The sequence below is a fragment of the Gouania willdenowi genome, unplaced genomic scaffold (genome assembly GCF_900634775.1).
Source record: "Gouania willdenowi unplaced genomic scaffold, fGouWil2.1 scaffold_10_arrow_ctg1, whole genome shotgun sequence".
NCBI classification, from domain to species: Eukaryota; Metazoa; Chordata; class Actinopteri; order Blenniiformes; family Gobiesocidae; genus Gouania; species Gouania willdenowi.
Window position 1 is genome coordinate 1249589 of NW_021144857.1, and position 22967 is coordinate 1272555.

At 38.0% G+C, this 22967-nt stretch overlaps 1 protein-coding gene and 1 pseudogene across 1 annotated transcript; one reads left to right on the forward strand and one right to left on the reverse strand.

The window, feature by feature from the left end:
- Positions 1 to 22967, reverse strand: part of LOC114458362 (E3 ubiquitin-protein ligase TRIM39-like) — a 318528-nt pseudogene that overhangs the window by 208363 nt on the left and 87198 nt on the right.
- Positions 4525 to 13432, forward strand: LOC114458388 (E3 ubiquitin-protein ligase TRIM47-like). The gene is made up of 6 exons (XM_028440765.1): positions 4525 to 4591; positions 4852 to 4967; positions 6273 to 6891; positions 12179 to 12227; positions 13212 to 13353; positions 13397 to 13432. The coding sequence occupies exons 2-6, from the start codon at positions 4947 to 4949 to the stop codon at positions 13430 to 13432; spliced, it is 867 nt and encodes a 288-aa protein (XP_028296566.1). The 5' UTR covers positions 4525 to 4591; positions 4852 to 4946.

A 22967-nucleotide genomic window follows, 5' to 3' on the forward strand; every position in this document is an offset into this window, starting at 1 on the left:
ACACTGGCATCTCTTCACATACTTGAAAGACGTGGGGAGGCAGAGCTGCACTGTGATCCACACTAGTCGTGTTTTTTAGAGGGACTGAGGATGCACAGCCTTTACCACCCGCAAGAAACTTCTCATTTTTGTGTGGAAGCCGATGAGTCTTCTGGTGGGCCACAGTCTTGAGCCTGTTTTTGACTGTGTTCCTTGTCAGCTGGTGAGCAGGTTCAGGGTATCCCCTTTTGAAGTTGGGGTTGGAGAAGTGTCTATATCCCATTTTAACACCATTGCCATGAACATTCTTGAAGCGGTACAGGTTGAGCTGGCGGTGGAAGGATTTGAAGGTGTCTGGGAGACCACACCCTTGGGACAGGACCTCTTTCTCAAAGAGGCACTGGTTGATGATGACTTCCTCACCTCTGCTGTCCCAGAAGATAGAATCGTTGGCTGGGTCGTTCACCAGACTCCACAGTTTGGCTGGGAACATTTTTTTATCAATGCCGTCTAGGAGAGACTGTTGAGGAGGAGGGTATGAGTCCATATTCCTTACACTGTTTCTGGAGAACATTCTGTAAAGATAATGGCTTCAGGAAAGTTGTGTAGTTTTGGAGAGTTTGTGTGTCTGTGCTGTAGAAAGACTAGAGATGAAAGAATGAAGCAGCTCAACTGAAAACTTCAAAGCAGCATCTGTAAAACTGTCAACAAATGGTTACCAAGGCGACTGATAAATGTGTTCTATGCAGTTTTAAATGTAAACAAAATTTGACATCAGTGTAGTAAAAGGAATTGGGGGTCGTGTGTGTGTGTGTGTGTGTGTGTGTGTGTGTGTGTGTGTGTGTGTGTGTGTGTGTGTGTGTGTGTGTGTGTGTGTGTGTGTGTGTGTGTAACCCAAAATCAAATGCTGGGCTGTTATGACAATAACAATGTTTAAAGATGATGAACAAACCTGTGTTGCTCCTTGTTACTCAAGCTCCTCCCACTGCTGGTGCAAACTCCATTATTGGTTATAAGATCTTCTTCGTTCTAAGCATTTGGTGGATTAGGGGCTAGATTTCCGGTGCATTACATCAATTTTGGACTGGTGTGGGACAATTTATATGTTTGGGAGGATGCATCAATACGAAACATTTGAGTCGACATATTTTTTGCGGCAAATATGCGGGGCGATATGGCCTTTTTTAAATGTCTCAATATTTTCAAACTATGTCATGATATATGATATATATCTCAATATTTTGCCCTTGCCTTGAGATGTTGCTTTGATGTATAAAACCAGAATGGCAATATTCAATATATGTTGTTGTTTTCTCTGTGATGTAATTGGAATTTCCCTATTATAGCATAGTGCACCCTCGGATTTGGGTCGGTTGCGTTTGAATATGCGATCGAAGTATCGATTGATTTGGTGTTGTACTTTCCTGGTGTGTCTAAGGCATAAAGCGGAGGTGCATGTTTGGCGTAAACCACATGTATATTAGAGGTTGGATTAGGCCTTTGTAGTGGATTCCAGTCCTAGTTTCTAGTTTACGATGTCCTTGAGGCGGTTATTGACCGCGATGACTGGTTGGCTAATTAGGAATGCCATATCTCGGCTCGTAGGGTTTATTCAGCTTGCGGTTGATGGCTAGTCTGTTGGTTTTGTTGTTCTGTAGAAAACGAAACTGTAATATTAGACTCGGTCTCCCACCTGTAGTTCCTCCTGTGAGGCTTTTTGGTCATAGTAGGCTTCATGACACTTTGTGCTCTCTTTAGGGTGTTTTTGAGCAAACGCAAACGTAGCTCGGAGGTGGTTCTCAGGATCGATCATGTATTAGTGAGTGGTGTAAGTGGTAGCAAAGTTAGCTTGTCCTGGTTGGTACAGGAGGTGTGTGGGTAGAGTCATTTGCCTGCCCGTCATCATTTCAAAAGGTGGCACGCTGGTTTATTTGTTGGGCATTGCCTTGATTATCATTACGACTAGGCGAAGTTTGACATCCCAATCCTTTTGGTTGGCAGAGACACATTTCTTTAAGATTCCTACCACCGTGTGGTTGGACTGTTCCACCTATCCAGAGGACTAGGGGTGGTAGCTAATGTGAAAGTTATCTTTGACCTCAAGGATCTGCCAGAGTTGTTTCATCGTTTCAGCGGTGAAATAAGTTCCTCTGTCAGAGCTGATGCGGGTTTGTAAGCCAAACCTTGAAAAGATGTGTTTGACTAGCAGAAATGTTGTCATCATTGCAGTATCTTTTGGTGCCGGTAGAACCTCAAACTTTTTGGGAATGCGCATGTCAGGGTGAGGAAATATTTGTTTCCTCTGGTGGACTTAGTTAAGGGTTTGACCCAATCGATTTGGAGATTGAACCAGGGAAAAGTCTTTTGTAAAGGCGCTCGGTGTATTGGGTTGGAACTGACAACAGACTAGACATCCTTTTATGGAGTCTGTTATGTCCTTTTCCATGTGTGGCCAGTGTGTTATCTGTTGCAGAGCTGTGATTGTGGCCTTGACTCCTCTGTGTCCGGTGCAGGGCACGTCATAGGCATGTGCCAATATCAGCCCTCTTTGGTTTTGCGGGACGACAAATGCATGCGTTTGTGAGTCCGCAGAAACATGGACCAAGATGCCCTTGACTATCCGTGATGAGCAATGGACAGTGAACAGATGGTCGAGGTTAAGTGTGGAGGCAAAGTCAGAGGAGAAGGGATTGTCTGGTGTATTGTCCCCCATGAGGCGAAGAAGATCGCAGGGTCTTGGCCTCGAAACGTTATCAGGACATTGTCAGTGAAAGTGGGGTTTACCGATGCAGTGACCTGCGAGGACCTTGAGGTTTCGGCACGAGAGCATGTATTAGCTTTTACTGAAACTGGGTGGGGCTCAGTGTGCTGGGGTGGGTCAAAGGACCAGGGTGTCCCTGAGTCCCTGATAGTGTCCCCTGTTTGGCGAGGGCATTAGCTTTCTTGTTGAGGTCCCGATCTAAACTGGGGACCTTTGCATGGCCCTTGACCTTTTTCCAGTACACCTAGATTTTGCGTTTTAACACTAAGTCGTCAAATGCAATGAAAAGGTCTTTGTGTTGAATGGGTTTATGTCCTGAGGTCACAAAACCATTGGCCTTCCACACAGGTAGATGGCACACAAAGCTGGGTCGCACATAATTGGAGTCAGTGCAGATGACCAAGTTTCTGTCGGCGGCATGTTGCAGGGTAATGAGGATGCTGGGTACTTCTGCAAACTGAGACATTTGTTTGCCTAATTTGAACATCATTGGTTTGCTGGGGACGTTGTTGACCCAGACTAGACCAGCCCCAGCGAGTACCTGGGGGTTTTGGTGGAAAGAGCATCCATCAACCAAAGCTGTCACCATGTCTGCACATATGTTTGGATAAAAGAAATGATGATTTGAGGGAACGTCAGACAGAGGGTCGGCTGGGATCGGAAGCAGGTGTGTGCTAGCTGATGCGGCCTGAGCAGAGGAGTCACTGGGGTAGAGTTGGCATGCAGCCAAATCCATCCTTAACGGCGTCTTGCGGTATTGTCCATTATGGACGTCAAGGTCGAAGCTTTGCAGGGTCATCATCCAAGATGCAACCCGAGCATTTGTAACCACGCCATCTTTTGGGCGCTGGCTGTTGAAGTACACCACAATGACCTTTTGACCTCCAACATAGTTGAAGAAATGTTTCACAGCCCATACTGTAGCAAACAGAGCTTTTTGTCCTGTATTTGAGTTCGGGTTCGGTGAGGATTTTGCTTGCCTAAGCAACCACTCGTCTGTCTGTGTCATGTATCTGGTAAAGACCGACCATGAGGCAGTGTACTGAAAAGCCCACTTCCAGATTGAATTCCTTGTTGTGGTCAGGGTAGACAGTAGAGGTAGCAGCACAGAGCCTTCGTTAGCATATCAATTAAAGCCTGGATAGCGTGTTGTTGGGGCTCACCCCAAGTGAAAGGGACATCCTTCTTTAGGAATGTGTAAAGAGGCTTTGCTAAAATGGTGTAATTGTCAATGAATTGCCTGGAGTAGTTACAGATACCAAGGAAGATTTTTAAGTCTAAGACATGCTGGGGAACCTTGAGGTTCTGAAGACCCTGGATGTGTTGTGCCTGTGGTTCTACACCCTTACTACCGACTTGGAGACTGACATAGTTCACTCTTGTGCGGTGACATTGACACTTGAACAGTGAGATTTTGGCACCGCCGCAGGTCAGTACATGATCAATTTCACTCCTGTGGTTTGCAAAATTTGTGTTTCTCAATAATATGTCATCAACAAAATGTGGGTGCCATGAGAATTCAACATGGCTGCTGCTTGGTTCAAAGGTGTGCAACGTCAGATTTGTTTTGATTGCAATGATACCGTTCGTAAATTATTTCATAAAATTGTCCGGGGAGCAGAGCCAACAGTCACCTGCGCGCAAGAGCAAATCACTGTAGAGCTGATGACATAATCACTGTGGAGTTAGAAGTGATGAGATCATCACTGTAAATGAGCCTTTTCTGTCTTTGATCACCGACTTGCACCCAGTACTGCACTATATAGAGCACTAAGATGATCGCTTCTGGTCTGTGCATCTAAACTGACTGTTGTGGATTCCGATTCTGGAATGACTCTGTTCCGCCCATCTGTAAGTTACACTGTTTCAAAGTAACTTATGTGTGCATGCCTGTCTGTCTGTGTGTGTGTATATGTGTTAGCGGCAAATAATATATACATCGGAAACTATAATGGAATGTCTCACTGCATGTAAAGCTACATATTATTATTATTTTTATTACGTATTATGACAGGCCCATATTTCACTGGCCTCAAATCAACAGGAACAAGTATTTATTAATTTTAATGTGACACATTTAACATGTGATCATTACTTTGTTTTATCCCAAGATATAAATTGTCAATTGAGGAAAAGCTGGAATTGAGCTGCTGAAAGGAAGTGACGGATTGCTGCTCTGCTGCTTTTAACATTGAAGGGCTTAATTATGGGACGTCCAATGTCAAAGGTAAGTGACGGTTTTCTAGCTGTTTTTAGCATAAAGCTCACTTTGTTAACATTTAAAACAGGGATTCACATCAAACAACATGTTATATATAATTGTATACAATTGTTTCTGTGCTGTCGCTGTTGAATATTTTTGTAATCCAGTATTCTACTGAAAATTCCACAGATTAACATATTTTTTTAGTTAAAGTGAAATTATAATTATACATTAGAAACTAACATATTTGACTTAGGAATGAATGAACCATTTGTTTCCTTTTTTAGACAATCAACACTTTTGCTTTATAGCAAACGGCAATTGCATCTCAGAAAATGTGACTCGTGAATATAAAAATGAATAAAATACAAACAAAATAACAACTTTCTACTTCTGCCAAGTCCAAACATCTTCTCAGATATCTACAACTACATAGATATCTTTATTTGAGGAACAGTGAAAATAACGAACTAAAGTTTAGACTTGGTGACGTGACAATTTCCATATCTTGAACTTTCATTCTACCGAGTCCAAATGAGGTTTGAGATAAATGTAATGTTCATTTTGAAAAAAAAAACAGGATTGAAGTGCAGATATTTCTAAACAGTTTTTGGGTTAGAGATTAAATGTGTAAACAGTTTGTCATTGGTTTACACATGTGGTTAGTGGTTTACCACCCACCACTAAAAGTCATGTGATGTGTGATATCATCTAAGAAAGGTCTCTACTGCTCATGGGGAACGTTTTTTTTTTTTTAAATATAAATGAGCTGTGAATGGATTAAAAAAAATAACCAATCAATTGCAAATCTGACTAAATAATCACAATTAATCACAACTTGTGAATTTCAATCGCAAGTTGCACAGAAATTACGTGTATTTATAAGTTACATTTGAAGCAGAATGCGTAATTTCATTTGTTTTCCCAAATAAAATCACTGTAAAATGTAGTGTGTGGTCCATGCAGACTTTAAAGGTTTGTGCTATGTTAAACTTCAGTCTGTTATTACACAATATATTGGCTATTTTAAAGAAAACAAGATTGTACATTAAAATAAATTACGCAAAAAATCTAACCTATAATTTTGAAAAATTCCAGTGTCAAAATAAAAGAACCTTAGAACTAATTTGAACCTTAAACATTCGAACTATTGCACTTTTACATTCAGCTGCTGAGGCACAGCCGACTGTCCACATTACTACAGGATGACTGAATCAATGCTAAATACTAGAGGTGATCTCAGTGAGATGGACTCAGAAACATTAGTAAAGGAACGTTCCACAACAATGAGAGTGTCCTGTTAATGTGCTGCTTGTCTCTGTCCCTCAGTTTGTGGACATGTCTCCTGCCTGCAGTGGGACGTCTGAACATCACTTCCTGTGCTCCATTTGTCTGGAGGTGCTCACTGATCCAGTCACCACATCATGTGGACACAACTTCTGCAAAACATGCATCAGCACATACTGGGACACCAGTACCACCAGAAGGTGTCCCATGTGTAATCAGGTGTTCAGCACTAAACCTCAGCTGAAGGTCAATATTATGATGCGTGAGATGGTTTCTCATTTCAGACGTGAATCTGAGCAGAAAGCAGCAGCACCAGGAGAAGTTCCCTGTGACGTCTGCACTGGAACCAAAGTAAAGGCCCTGAAGTCCTGCCTGGACTGTGTGTGCTCCTACTGTGAGACTCACCTGGAGCCTCATCTGACAGCATCAGGCCTGAGAAGACATCAGCTGGTGGAGCCTGTGGAGAACCTGAAATCCATGATGTGTCCAAAGCACAGCAAACCTCTGGAGCTGTTCTGTCAGAGCGATCAGACACGTGTCTGCTTGATGTGTTCTGTTTTGGAGCACAGGAGTCACCAGTTAGTCCCTCTGGGAGAAGATCTGTTTGAAGACAAGAAAGTTTATCTTCAGCAGATGATCAAAAAGGGACGAGAGCACACAGGTGTCTTTTTTTTTTCATTGTCAATGATTATAAATGTTCCTCATTGTGGGATTAATTATTTTATATCTTATAGTCTGTACTGTACAGACTTTATTGAGTTTAAATCCCCCTCCACCAAAAAACTTAATGTTTTTACTGGTGGTTTATACTGAGATAAATAAAACTGTTGTGAAATGTTTATTCATATTGTGTTATTCTGTTCATCTGTACATTTCACTGCAAGTCAATACATTAATGAACAGCTGTGTGATGTGGTGTTTTCACACAAATGAGGACATGAGTCACTTTTATTTCACAGTTAGAGTTTTTATTTTATAAATCTTTAAAAGTAACACTGTAAACAACAGATGTAAAGTGTGATCTAATCATATTTGATAGCCCACTGCTTCACTTCATTGTTTCTAATAAACAATTGCCACCTAATTTTAACTGACTTAACACTTAGTTTTTTATTCATATATAAAACGTGTTTGTTTCATCATTTTTATCATTTGTTGAACTCTACAGAAATCAACCTGCTGTGCATGTGATTGGTGCACATTTGTCTCCACATCAGCAACTTCTGATTGTACTTCAGATTTTTACATAAAAATATCAATAAGTTATTTTTTTCAGGTTAGTTCACTCCACCAGCTTTCACAGTCATGACAAATTTCCAAACATAAACAAAATAAGCAAATTCTTATAATATTTACAGTATGTTGGCCTCACTGGAGCCAGACTTCAGGATCTGAAGAGAAAAAACACATTTCGCACATTTCCTGAACCAGGGATGTAGTTTTTATAGAATCTAGAGAATGTGACTAACATTCCAATAGATGTAATAATCAGATCCTAACTTCTAGATGAATATACATGCTGTGTTAATACAGACCATCTTCATCATGTACCTTTGAATCTGTTTCTTTTCTCTGTGTTTATAAAGGATTCATATTTGTAATGAGTTTTAAATGAGTATCTAATACATCACATAATAGTATTTTCTTGATTTTAGATGTGATGTGTTTTATATAAAGTATGTTTTTCTACAGTTGAAGTGAATGTGATGAAATGGTTCCTGACAGGGAAACCCTGCCTAAAGCCTGTGAATGGATCATGCAGTGTGCTGAATGAATATCAGGGGAAGGGGAGCCCAAAGTGTCCAAACACTCCCATTTTATCACCATATTTACATTTCTATCAACTCTGTGATTACAGCTCATAGATTTATTCTAACTCTGAAATGTTCTTTAATCTGTTCTTTAGCCTGTCCAGCCTTTCTTTAGAACTTACAATGTTCTATGTTACCATGATAAATCCTAAAGTTCTTCTTAAATCTTCCTTCTGACATAAAGTTTAAATCAATGTAAATGTAATGATATCAAATGTCCAGTGAAGCTTTGTTCCTTTAAATAAAGACGTGTTATTGTCTGTGCTGGATTTCTTTGAACAGAGAAACATGTCAGAGAGAGGGAGAGCTTTTCATTGGATAGCACATAATCCTCCATCAAACACACATGGTTCCCATGAGAAGAACATCCACTGGATGGATCTAAGAACAGGAAGTGAAGGTTCCTCTGGAAACTGAGTGTTTAGTGAAGCTGAAGGAGTTTAAAAATAGACTTTTAGAGTAACCGCTGCTTTCACATCCAGTCATGATGTCTTTCTGACAAATTCTGACAAAATGAGTCAAACAAGTGCAGAATTCTTTAAGATTGTTCCTACATTAATAAGGCTTTTTATTTAAATGTAGTGTTGTATCAACATCTGAGACAGTGAAAGAGTTCCTGTTTTGGTTCTAGAAGGATCAATCAATCAATCAATCAATCTTTATTTGTATAGCGCCAAATCATAACCAATGGTATCTCAAGACACTTTACAGTAGAGCAGTCTTAAGGACGGACTCTTCATTTTATGGATACACACATATGCATATATACGTATATACACATACATATGTATCCCACACCCAACATGAATTCATCATGGCGGCAAGGAAAACCTTCTGTTAAGCAGCAGGAACCTTGTGTGGATCCCATTCCTATGATGAACAGCCATCCACGTTATGCTGTGTTGGGTGTGTGCAGAGGAAAGGGTGGAGACAGAGTTGTTGAGACTCTGTAACTCCACACTGAGGATCCCACGGACCTGCAAGACAAAAGCCAGAAGGAGTACAAGAGCAAACACACAAGGGAAGAAGCAGACATAGAGGGAGTGTTTGAAAGAGGAATGGGACCCTCTCCGGTCCCTCTCTAACCTAAATGACCTCTCTCTTAGTGCCCTCTCCAACCTCTCTCCAACCGAGCATGCCAGACCCCCCCGGCAGTCTATGCCTATTGCTTCTTAATCATGAGCTATGAGCTGGTTCCTAACTAAAAGTTTTATCAAAGAGGAATGTTTTGAGCCTAACCTTAAAGGTAGAGAGGGTGTCTGCCCCCCGAACCGTGGTTGGTAGATGGTTCCAGAGAAGTGGGGCCTGATAACTGAAAGCTCTTCCTCCTATACTACTTTTAGAGATGAATGGAACAACGAGTAGTCCAGCATTTTGAGAGCGTAGTGTTCTGGGGGGATTGTATGGCACTACAAGCTCCTTGAGATAGACTGGTGCCTGTCCATTTAGGGCTTTATAAGTGAGAAGAAGAATCTTGAATTCTATTCTATATTTTATGGGAAGCCAATGCAGAGAGGCTAATACAGGAGTAATGTGATCTCTTCTCCTAGTTTTAGTCAGTACACGTGCTGCAGCATTTTGAACCAGCTGAAGTGTCTTAAGCGACTTGCTCGGGCAGCCTGCTAAAAGAGAATTACAATAATCCAGTCTAGAGGTAACAAAAGCATAGACTAGCTTTTTGGCGTCGCCCTGAGACAGGATAGATCTGATTTTAGCAATGTTACGGAGATGAAAGAAGGCAGTACTTCAAGTTTGTTTTATGTGAGAGTTGAAGGATAAGTCCTGATCAAATAGAACCCCAAGGTTTCTAACAGTTGTGCTTCGTGCCAGAGTAATGCCATCTAGGGCAGTTAGGCTAGCATAGGTTTCTCTAAGGTGTCGCGGGCCCAGTACAATGACCTCAGTCTTGTCTGAGTTGAGAAGAAGAAAATTTTGGTCCATCCAGGCCCTAATGTCCTTTAGACAGGCCTCAAGTTTAGATAGCTGAAGGATATGAATTATTCCCAATGAACAGCACTGATTAAAAGGGGGCGGAGTCTCCCTGTATGTGGACTCAGAGTGGAGGTGTGTCCAGGTTAATCACATGTCTAAGTGTGTAAATGAATATAATATAAAGTTGTATATACAGAACACCAGGGTGGTGCATTGACACACTGAAGAACACATTAGCTGACATGTTTCATAACTCTGATGATTCAATAAAATACAAAGTGTTTGGAGTGACTTCATTATTAATATTATGAATCCAAACAGACACATAAAGACTTGTGATGTTATACATCCAATGTACAGCTGTGGCCTGTTCTTAGTCATTCTAAAGCCAAGCAGAGTCACATTAGACACTGACACATCCATCATTAACATTTGGACACATTCAGCTGATTGGAAAGTAGATGGAGGATTATTTAGAAGTGATATCAGTGAACAGCTTCCAGTTACAAACCAGAGCTGGGCTTAGATCTATCAATGTGATCATCCAAACAATGTCTATGATGTCTTTATGTCTACATTAGTGATGCTACATGAGAAAAACTGTCCTTTAAACAAAGAGCAGGAAGCAGAAGCTTTAGAACAAGCCTTGGATTACTGAGGCCTTAGAGACTGTATGCACTGAGATAAATGTCCTGAATAAAAGCTTTATAAACCTAAAGAAGCAGAAGATAAGCATACGTGATATAAAAAACAATGAGTAAACATTATGAAAAGTTTAAAATAATATGATATATATTAGGCAGTGGCTATCCGTACGGTTGACGTATCAATATACCGACATTTTATCTGTACGCAGCGCCCCTCATTGGCTAGTTTAGGTCACGTGACTAAAACTAAACCTAACACTAACCCAAAGTACTTCGGCAACTGTAACAACACACTTTTTATATATGAACATGAAAAATTATTAGAACAATATAAGAGTAACACTAAAAAAACATGGACTGTTGTAAATTAAATAATCAAAAAGAACAACAGATTATCCAAATAATTTAATAAAGAGTAATGATGTAGTGAAAGAATAACAGATATTACTCCTGAATTTAACAGATATTTGGTGAATGTTGGATACGACCTCACTAAGGAGATTGTTGAGCCAAGAAACACAGATGAATTCCAAAAAAGTCGAGTCAGTAAAACTTTATCTTCATTGTTTTTTCATTCTGTAGATTAAAAATAAATAGTTCACATTGTAAAAAAATACATCATGAAATGTCAACGTACTGCTTTAAAATGTACTTTTCATGAATTCAGATAATATAGAATATATAAATATGTCTTCAATAAATCATTCCAAACTAGATTATTTATAATAAATAAGCAAACAGTGAAAGTGTGTGTGTGTGTGTGTGTGTGTGTGTGTGTGTGTGTGTGTGTGTGTGCGCGCGCGCGCGCGCGTGTGTGTGTGTAGAAGTCTATCAATTGTTTACATGTTTTATATGTTCACATGTCTATTTTCGTATATATTGGGAACTACAGAGTACAATGCAATGCCACAACAAATTTACAATTTTGAAAATAAATGTGCATAATTATCTAAAAAAATACAAACATCAAAAACACTTTTACAAATGTTGAAACAGATTTACAATGGTGATGCATATATTATATAAATGTTATGTAATGTAAATAAAACAAAACAATATTTAACACAATAAAGTTTAATTGTAGTTCTAATCATATGTAATATTTTTAAACTTGCTTTTATTCCTCCTATGACGTCTATCAAATATGCAAAAAATAAAACATGGGGAAAAAATGATAATAATTACTGCATATTGTTCATTACACTTTTTATTTTGAAAAATGAAATATTAAAGATCATAAAATATTTGTTCTTTGTGTTTATTTGATTCCTATTAAAGACACTTTGCTAAAAATGACTGTATATTGTAAATATAGGCTTCAAAGTTTCTTCTTGTTGGGTTTTTTCTTTCTAATGTTTTTATTTACATTTCTAATTATTGATGAGCCTTGGGATTTATTTATTTTTAATAAAAAGATGTACGCTGCCTAAAAAGATATAAAAACAGTGAAGCTACGCTGTGTAAAAACAATAATAATCCTGATATAAAATGTCTCACTGGTACAGACTAACTCACACAAACTGGTTTAGACTCACTGACTGCTTTTACTCATCCTCAGGTTGTGTCTCGTTGTTTGCTACCGGGCACGTCGTTGTCACAGAAGGCTGGTAATATTTCATCACTACGGCCACCTTCCTGCTTGTTACTGCTGTTTTGGCCTTATTGTGTTTATTAATATTTCAGTGACTTGTAGTTCCTAGACTGCTGCTCTATCATCTGCTGACAGTGTAGATGGATTAAACAATACTGTGTGCTAGGGCTGGACGCTCTCCCTACACTACATCTCAGGATTCACTATCTCTACAGTACTTTTTAAAGTTGACTCTTTGTTAATGTTGTTCATTGTCTGTTCTTACTTTTACCTGACCATACATCAAATATGAGTTTATTCTGTTATTAATACTGAGGACAATGTTTGCCTCTAATAGCTCTTTATAATTATTGTGGTGTGTGTCTGGTCCACTTTAAGTGTTGGTCCTGGTCAACTTTTTAATCTTTGTCTTTAGTTTAATGTTTACAGGTGTTGTGAGATCACCTTGGTGGGCTTAGTGGTGGGAAAAAAAATTAAAACAAGAGATTACGTGTTCATGTGGAGCACAGTGTGTGTGTGTGTGAACTTTCTCAGTTGGTCAAATGGCCAATGAACACACACACATTTTAAGTCATGCAATGTTTATTATTTCAATAGTCATATTAATTTATTTTAATAAAAGGAACAACACACATTCATAAAGGTTTCAGTAAAAATGTGAGATTGTAGCCTATGGATCATTTTCATTTCTAGTCCCTGGACATTGTGATGTAAAACTGTAAAAACTGTAAAAACTTTAAGAACATAGGAAAAAAAAAACTATTAAAAACATAAATGCAGTCATACAAATACTTATTAAAAAATGATAGAAACACAATGAGCAGGTTGGAGTTTCTCTGGTGTTTAGGATAAACTATTAGCGTGAGCTAATGAGTGACTTGTGGTTTGTGACCTCTGACCTCTAAAGCACAGCTGAGAGTCTCTGTTACTCTTTCTCTGTCTTTTCTTTGCTTCCATTCATTGAAAAGAAAGCAGTGAGTGTCTGACTGTCTTTCTGCAGGGACGCTTGTAGGATGGAGAACGTGCAGAATAACATTAGAAACAGGAAGTTCACCTTCAGCACCGTCCAACTCCTCACCTTCCCCAAACTCTACAGACCCCCGGACGGCAGCTACAGACAGACGCTGGTGGTCTACGCTGCCGTCTGTTGCTCTGTGATGCTCTGTGTGAACACTTTAATTCCAGTTGTCTGTCGTCAACAGCTGGAACAATAAGAGTTAAACGTCCATTTATTTATGTCACAATAAAGCTGGATTTCCTTTGTTTGCTTTTACATTGATCTCATTTATTTTTCTAATTTTCTGGTTTTTAACTTGTAACTTGAAATCATTTTCCTGGACAAAACAAACAAACCACCAAAATGGATAAAATAATCTTCTGCTTTTATTTTGATGAGGATAAATCGAGCAGCAGAGGATAATGTATGAACACATCAAACATAAATATAAAGGTAATTATGTTTCAAATTTATTCAAAGTAGATCAGGGCAAGTTTGGTCTTAAATATAATTGTAATCCCATAATTGATAATTACAATTATGGTGTGATTGTAATTTAAAAATCTGTTGCTGTTGTAATCATAATGAAATTGTTGCCTTGATAGTTACTGACCCTCAAAGTAACACCACCAGTAATGTTACATACAGCACTAAGATAAGACTGTACAGTGAATAGTGAATGTGATCATGTCCCTCTGTCACACATTGATCCCACCCACCCACCCACCAACCACAGCATGGAAGGTCCAGTTGACAGAATGTTATATATGTCACTCACATGTACTACCCAAAACAATGTTTGACTGTTTGACCTACATAAATATATTACATTAAAAAAGAAGAAAAACACTCATTTCCTTAATACTCTGTGTGTTATTTTCTCTAATGAAGCACGTTATTCATACATACTGTATATCTGTGTAGAGTCAAATGTGGTGATCAATCAATTCAACAATGTTGGCCCCAAATGAAGTGAAGCAAAGCAGATGAGAAAGTGTTTTATTTCTATTAACAACAGGCTGAGAGGAAACTTTGGTCCATGTCTAACACAGCAGTGATGGTTACAGCTTTCATCCTCTGCTTCAGTGGATCAATCACATCTGAAATGAAAAAACTACAAAGACACACATTTATTTTATTTTATTTCTAGAATTATCTTTTGATAATGTTTGTTGTTGTGAGGATTAGGACACAATGTGACAAGATGTGTCAGCTCAGATATTTTTATACTGCATTTTATTTTATGTAGATTAAATTTGTGAAAGTGAAAACATAGAATACAGTTATTTAAGTTTGTTTTGTGTGTGGTGTTATGATTTGAAAATAATAATTAAAACATTTTAAAAATACATTTTAATCATTTTTTTTTTTTTTTTTTTTAAATCATAAATTATTAGACATTTCAGAGGACTCCATTTTAATTCCAGGTGACCCAACATGGGGTCACGACCCCAAGGTTAAAAAACACTGCATTACATTATAGTGTACAGGACTAGGGGGTACATGGCCTCAGGTTAAACGTTTGAAGGGGTACGGACTGTGAAAAGTTTAGGAACCACTGCATTAGAACAATTGTTTACAGGAATTTAGTGAACAAATTAAGGAAAACAGATATTTTTTTTTACTGAACAATTCTCCATCATATTATATCATTGTCCATCAATAAAACAGAAGTTGTACCATTAGTAATTACTCCTCTAATAAATGTGTAAATGTAGAACAGTGTCTTCCTCTTTGTGGAACACAGAGTTGTTGTGTCCTTAAGTCCCTATTCTCCACTATTGGTGGTGTTTTCACTGGTAATATTACAGTAAATAGAACTAGTGGGGATTACACACTGCTATCAGGGTAGCTGATACCTCACTGTCACATTATTTATCTTATTTTATTTTTTACTACTGTAATGTGTCTGTATCTAATCCTTATTTTTAAAAGCCTTTTACTTCATTAAGTATTTTTAAAACATTTTCTTTCTTTCTTCTTGATTAACATTTATCCTTTTTATATGTAATATTTATTGTAATGTAAGTAATTTCCCCCTGGGATAAATAAAGGACTTCTGATTCTGATTCTGGTTAATATTCTTACCTGTGACGATGTTATTTGAGATATTTACAATTCCTGTTATAACTAGTCAGAATTAAATTTAAGACTTTTTACTTATTTGTTAAAATTTCTGGATGACTATTTTATTCTAACATTTAATATGTCAGATATATATGGAATGCAATTGCTAAAAATGAATAAATTAGGGCAAAACTATACTATGTTGGGTGTTACACTGAGCCAAACAGTGGTGCTTATGTGAAAATAACTAGTTATTTATTATAATAAAGACAATAATATTAAGGCGTACATTAGTGTTTGATACATTTATAATGTCTACTGAATACAGAAAAAGATGATTTACATGGTAAACACTGCTTTCAGTTCATTAAAGATAAGAACAATAGATTTTAAGTGTTTTAAGACAAACTAACATCAACTACTGCACAAAACAAGACATCCATTGTCTCATCTTTATGATTTTGATTAATTACACACAATAAAACATATTACACACTTTCAAAATTCTCACACAACGTAAAGAGATTTTCTTGATATTTTCTTTTAAATTACCTGATATTTGTACAATTTCAGTGATGATTCAAAGGAAGAAAATCACAGTGTAAAAAAACAATGAGCACTGGAATCAATGTGTCACATTTATTTATTCAATCAGACCAGATCAACAACTTCCTGAACTGTTGGTGTCCATTTTCCAGCTGACAGCAGGTTTATGTTGGAATCCTGTGCAGCCTGATCTCTGGGTTCTTCAGTCCAACACTGGAACCAGAAGGTGTCGTCACCATCCGTGTGTCGCTGGGATCTGAAGATGATTCCTGCTCCATGTCTCCATCCACACAGAGATGTGAGTGGAGAACAGATGAAGTGCTGAAGGTTTTCCCACACTCATCACATCAAAAAACATTCTTCTCATGAACTCGTTGGTGGAAATTAAGGTTAAATTTCCTCTTGTAAGATTTTCCACATGTGTCACATTTATGAGGTCTTTCTGATGAGTGGCTGATTTGGTGATGTTTTAACTGTTGATATGTTGTAAAAACTTTGTCACACTGGTCACAGGGACACACTTCATGTCCAGTGTGAGATCTCAGGTGTTCAGTGAGGGTTTGTTTGTGTTTATATTTTTTCCCACAGTGGTCACAGTGATACAACTCTGTTCTGAAGTGAGTCTGCATGTGCAGAGTTAAATGTGATCTTCGTGTAAAAGTCTTTCCACACTGTTCACATCTGTGAGCTTTGATTCCACGGTGAATGAGGAGATGTAGACTGAGGTGTCCAGATTGACTAAAAGTCTTTCCACATTCATCACACGTGTGAGGTTTCTCTCCATTGTGAACAAGCTGATGGGTCTTCAGGTTCTGTTTCTGAGCAAAAGCTTTTCCACACTCGTCACAGATGAAGAGTTTTTCTCCAGAATGGATTCTTTGATGTACAGTGAGGTTTGATTTAAAGCTAAAGGCCTTCCCACACTGGTCACATGTATGTTTAGCTTTAACTCCAGCTTGGCTCTGCTGTTGAACTCTTTGCTCTGAAGCTTCATCTTCCTGAGAGCGTTGAGGTGTCACTTTGTTCTGGCTTCCAGAGTCCTGTAGAACAGTTAGAGATTAAACACAGAGAAGGAACCAAACAAACATTTGTTTCTAAATGTGTTCCTAGAAAGAACAGTGGCTGTTCATCCACATCCACATGGACGTCAGGAACCAAACTTCAATCCACTCATTTCTCACCATGTTTGCTGTCACGGCTGAGTGGTTCCACAATCCTCCATTCACCTGTAACATCAGCATGGAAACAGCTCCACCTGAAGGATAGAAGAGACAGAATGAACGTTAAGGATCTATAAATATTCATCCATCCTTTGCAGTGTCATCACTTTGAAATTGACTAAAATTATCAGTTTGTTCAGAGATCACATGATGTGGAGGAAAATATTTAGATTTTGTGGCTGAATAATTTAAATTCCCATTGATTTGTAAATGAAGGTCTTCAGTGGAAACAGTTTGACTTTGAGGTTTGACTTTGTTCTTACAGGATTAATGAACAACTTGTAATGAGCTCATGATTGGCTAATTATGGTCCTATAATATCTGTGTTAATAGAATCAGACAGAATGACAGAATCTACCAATAAAAATAAAATCCACTGTTAAATGCAGAAAGTGACATAATGTGAATGAAACGCTGTCATCGTGAGGTAAAGGGAAATGTTAAAGGGGACCGTTCATTTGGTGCACCCCAGCACCCCTCCTGGTCCTGAGCTAAACAACATGTTGAAGCGTCCACCTGAAACACGTCTAAACTACTAAAATACTGAGCAGACCAGTTCCCACGTAACGTTTATGTGTCTGTGAAGCTACGGCCATTTCTGGTGAAGAGCTGCAGTTGTTCTGTTGTTGTGGACGAGACCAACGATGACAGGGATTGTAGAGTCTGAAACATCATAGGTTCATGATAACTTGATAGCTTCTAATACTGTACAATATTCTGCCCTCTAGTGGTGAAATAACTGATGCATTTGTTTTTGTTTAATCATTATAGTCTGGAATGATGTCATCAGGATGATTTAAATTAGTTTAATTTAAATGAAGTTGATCAAACTTAATCAATAAACCTGATCAGATTCAGTAAACTATTGATCCCTGAGGGGAAATATGTTGATATTAATGCTGCTCTCATACATCTTTATATGACATATATAATAAAAAAAATTTACATTTTTTGTTTAAATATAATTGTAATATATTTCTAGAATATTTCTAAATAAATGAAATTTTAAAAAAAAATGAATCATTTGTGTGAATAAAACAGAAAACAAAATATCCCTGAACTTATTGATTAAAGTCAGGTCATGTTCTCCACCACAGATCCTGGATCAGTACCAGTAGTGGGCGGTTAAGGAAGAATTGTTGGTAGAATCGTGCACTTTGGGTTAAAAGCATGAAACTTGGCACATAGATGGAATGAACACTACTGATTATTTTAGGATGTGGATCCACCTCATCAACCTCCCCTAGTGGTCGTTATGGCCATTTTTCTCAAAATGGCCGTTAATTTATTGAAATAAATATTGAAATCCGTAGCCGAGCTCATGCTGCTTTATAAACACGTGTCTGTTTACATGTCAATCACGGGAGAAAGCTTCCTGGAGGCGTGGCTTAATCAGCTCAGTGCCGAGTCAAATTCATCATCAAAGTGGGAACGCGTCATCAAAATGTAGCGAGGTGTTTGGGCTCACCCTGTAGTAAGAAAGGAGCAAATCACCCTCTAACTAACGATTGAGGGAATTAATTAAAAACTATATTTAGGACATGTGTATGAAGCCCTAATAACACTTTATCATGTTTAAAGAACAGAAAAGTTAATTTAGCGTAACATGTGCCCTTTAAATAAACATTGTTATTGTCAAACTGGCTCAGCATCTGATTTTGGGTACAACACACACACACACACACACACACACACACACACACACACTGTATAAAATGATCCAATTCAGACTAAATGTTAAAATGAACAAATTTAAATAGAGCTTTTATGACAAAGTCGTTCCAAAGATCTTTACATTATCATCTCATTCACACAAGATTATTACTAAATATGTAAATAAGTTTAAAATAAAACAAGCAGTATTTACTCAAAGGATTCTGGAAAATCTCAAAGTTAGTCATTAAAGTTGACATTATTATTATTAGAAACTCACTTTGGTCTCCAACGTTGCTCACTGATGACATCTGCTGGTCAATGTTAATCAATATTATTAAAGCTACTTTAGTCGTTAATGACGGTGCACGAGGAGATTCTGTAGAATGGTGGAGATTCTGCAGCTTTCATCTTAGCCTGAGTTGCCATGACAACCTGTCAACATTGAGCTTCCATTTTTGCCTGAGTTGCCATGACAACCTGTCAACATTGAGCTTCCATTTTTGCCTGAGTTGCCATGACAACCTGTCAACGTTGAGCTTCCATTTTTGCCTGAGTTGCCATGACAACCTGTCAACATTGAGCTTCCATTTTAGCCTGAGTTGCCAGGACAACCTGTCAACATTGAGCCATTCAAAGCTGCCTTTTGTGATTCAATGTTTCACTAAGATCTATAATAAAGGGTGGTAAACCAGTTGCGTCCCTAAATGGTGATGCAGTTTCACTAAGATTGCAGCAATGATTAGCACACGTGCAGAAGTGGTGGAGACCGCCCTATTTAAATGAGCGTTTTGCTTTTTCAATGTGGAGACGTGAGTGCACAGAAGCACACAATGACATTTGAAGAAGTTAAATTGGAAGCAGATCGTTTTCTCTGTCTGCTGCACAAACATTTATTAATGTAGAAAACTAAATAAACAATTTTTTTTTTTTTTTTTAAATAAACAACTTTAAAATTTAATGATATTTTTTCCCCCTTATTTAATGTGGCTGCTCTCTCCCTCAAACACACTTTACTCTGCATTTTCTCATTCAGTGGATGTTAAATATTGACTATTGTTTTATTTAAATTATTTTCTTACACTAGAAAGGTTAACTTTTACATCTCCGCTTTGTTTTGTGTCAACATTCAGTGCAGCCATGATCTCTGTGTGTGAGTTTACACCATTGATGCGTCGTCCCAAACATATATGACGCCAGTCCAGAATTGATGGTAATGCATCAGAAATCTAGTAGGCAACACAGGCAAATGCCTAGGGCCCCGAGCTGAAGGGGGCCCCCGAGGGACGGCAGATATAAGCAATACAACTTGAAACCCCCCGGACACATTACGGTTATACGTCAGGCACCTCCCTAATGGGGCACCAATACAACCGGTGTCACGTCTGAGTTCACATTGGTCTGAGTTTGATTATGAGCATGTGCACTACCAGAAAATGAATTCATGCTATTTCTGCTTAGCTTTTTTCTACTTCCACCGTACTGAGGTTAAAAATTAAATTTCAAAGCTAAGGTTCAAAGCTAATGTTATTTGATGAGTGCTGAATTGCTCCTTTTCTTGAACAAAAATTTACAAATGCTCAATATACGAGGCAGGAGAAATATGTTTTATAATGTATTCTATGCAGTTTTTATTATTACATGTATTGAGTTTGTATTAAAAATGTTTTATCATTTTTTCTATGCAGTTTTTTTATTACATGTATTAAGTTTATAATAAAATTCCATACAAAAAGAAATAATTTATTTTCCAAAAAAACATGATTATAATATACATTGCAGGAAATAACAGTTAACCTAATGTAACTTTATTTTTTAAATCAGTCTAATCCAGCACAGGTAAATGTCAGTACGTACTGACATTTTAAGAGGATCTCAGTACGATGTGAACTCAGACCGTGACATCGGTCCCTGCATCAACGTGCTGATGTTATCAAACACACACTGATAAAGTGAGGCAGACTTACCCACAGGGCTCATGAAAAGAAGAACAAACAAGAACAAGATGAAAATAAAAACATGATAGTGGTAAGTGAGAATGTGTAAACTATGTGTTACATTATATAAAAATAGTTTGTCCCAGTTAGTCCCACTCACTTTGTCCCAAACTCCCAGTCATCCACCAGCACCAGAAAAGTTCACTGTACATTTAAGTCTGTGTAAAGTGAATTCTGCCATTTTCTTCTAAACTCATTCACAAAGAGTGTTTATATGTATTTATTAATCATTCATATTCAACAGTGTGGTTCTGTGGTATGACAAACTTAGAGCACATTCTTACTTTACACCAATTTTAACAGTTTTATTTTAAGAAGTATTCCAGCTTTGCTTACATCATAAGTCTTGTTGCCAATGGCTGTGTACATACTGTACATTTATAGCCACACAATAAGTTAGTCCTTTGCTGACAATATTTTCTACTAGAATAAAGTATTTGTTGTCAAATGGTAAAACTGATACCAGCATCAATCCTACTCCTGCTGTCAGTTTAGTTTAGACTGTGTGACTAATTAGGGGGCCAAGCCCGCGGGGCCAGGGAACCGCGTATGTAAGCATCCGCGGTTCCTAGGACCAGCGGTGCTAGGAGCCCTATTGTAATCGTAAGGATTATTGTTACCTTTTATTTTTCTATATAATTATAGAAATTATAGTTTCTATAATTAGAAACTATTTTGTAGTTTCTAATTATAATTCAGGTCCTCATTTTATCCATCATTTTGATGAATTCAGTGGGTGAACAATCTCTCTGTCACCTTTTAGAGAGCAGAGACTCTTTATTATTTTGGTGTAAAAGTAGTGCTGCAGGCTAAACCGTGCAAGGTAGGGCGATGCCCCTTGGGGGTTGAGTCCAGAACACCCCGTGTACCTTGGACGCAAACATTCACATATGTTCGCCAGCAGGTGGCGCTATAACAAAGGTCAACACGATTTGGACGATAACTCCCACACCGTTTGTTGCAAATTTAAAACCTTCATATCCACAGATTCCTTGAATAGCACTGAATCACCTGGGCTAGGCCACGCCCATTTCCGCCTAAACTTTTCTGGAGCAAAATTTCAAAAACTGGAAAACCTACTTTTTCAAAATCCTCCTTGGGGTTTTGTCCAATCAGCGTGAAACTTGGCACGTAGAGTCTTCAGTTGGACGTGATATACAGTTAATAAAATGAGGTTGTTCAGATAAATTATGCGCAAATTATTAGCGAGTAAAGTTTCCTAGCAAGCTATAAAAATGCAAACTGGTGCATATCTCGGTCAAAATAAATGCTAACAACACCAAATCTGAGATCCTTAGTTGTCATGTGACTGTGAGGAAATCCGCCAAATTTGAATGATGTAGACCACTAGGGGGCGCTACAAATAATGAATATTTATATCTCTTAATTGGCACAACCAATTGTTACCAAATTTGGAGGGTATGATCTTGGGACCATCCTGAGGCGATATCTCAAAGTTATTCACGATTGGTCAAAGTGGGCGTGGCTAATGACATAATAACATAAATAAACAAACATTTATTTCTGCTGAATTATTATGTTGAGGGCAGTGAAATTTACAGGGTAGATATAGAAGACCACACAGACCACCCATACCAAAAACTGCCCCACTAGGTGGCGCTATAATTGCAAAAACATTTTGGCCTTTAACTTTCACAATTTAATTCACATCTTCATAAAACTCATATCCACATGTTCCACACATAGAGTCGCATTTTCTGACATAGGCCACGCCCACTCCCACAACACATTGCTCTTTGTAAGTCACTATATATCACAAACTTATTTTTTCAAATTACTCCTTGGGGTTTTGTCCAATCGGCATGAAACTTGGCACGTACAGTCTTCATTTGGACCTGATCTAGAGTTTAGCAAAAAATTTTGTTCGGGCAAAATATGCGCAAAATATTAACGAGTAAAGTTTTCTAGCGAGCTATAAAAACACAAACTGTTGCATATCTTGATCAAAATAATTGCTAACACCACCAATTCTTAGATCCTTGGTTGCCATGAGACAGTGGGGGTATGAGCCAAATTTTAAAAATTAGGCCACTAGGGGGCACTGCAATTATGAGAAATTTATATCTCCTAAATGGCACAACCGATTTTTACCAAATTTGGTGGGTATGAGCTTGGTTCGCTCCTGGGACCGGATCTCGCAGTTAATCACGATTGGTCAAAGTGGGCATGGCTTATTACTACATAACATATAAATAAACAAACCTTTATTTCAGCTGAAGTATTATGTTGAGCGATGTGAAATTTACAGGGTAACT

Bases quoted from the DNA above. Each gene is read 5' to 3' on its own strand.
- LOC114458388 (XM_028440765.1), top strand. From the start codon at position 4,947: ATGGGACGTCCAATGTCAAAG. The intron at 4,968-6,272 runs GTAAGTGACGGT...TCTGTCCCTCAG, and splicing joins TGGGACGTCCAATGTCAAAG to TTTGTGGACATGTCTCCTGC. The intron at 6,892-12,178 runs GTGTCTTTTTTT...ACTCATCCTCAG, and splicing joins AAAGGGACGAGAGCACACAG to GTTGTGTCTCGTTGTTTGCT.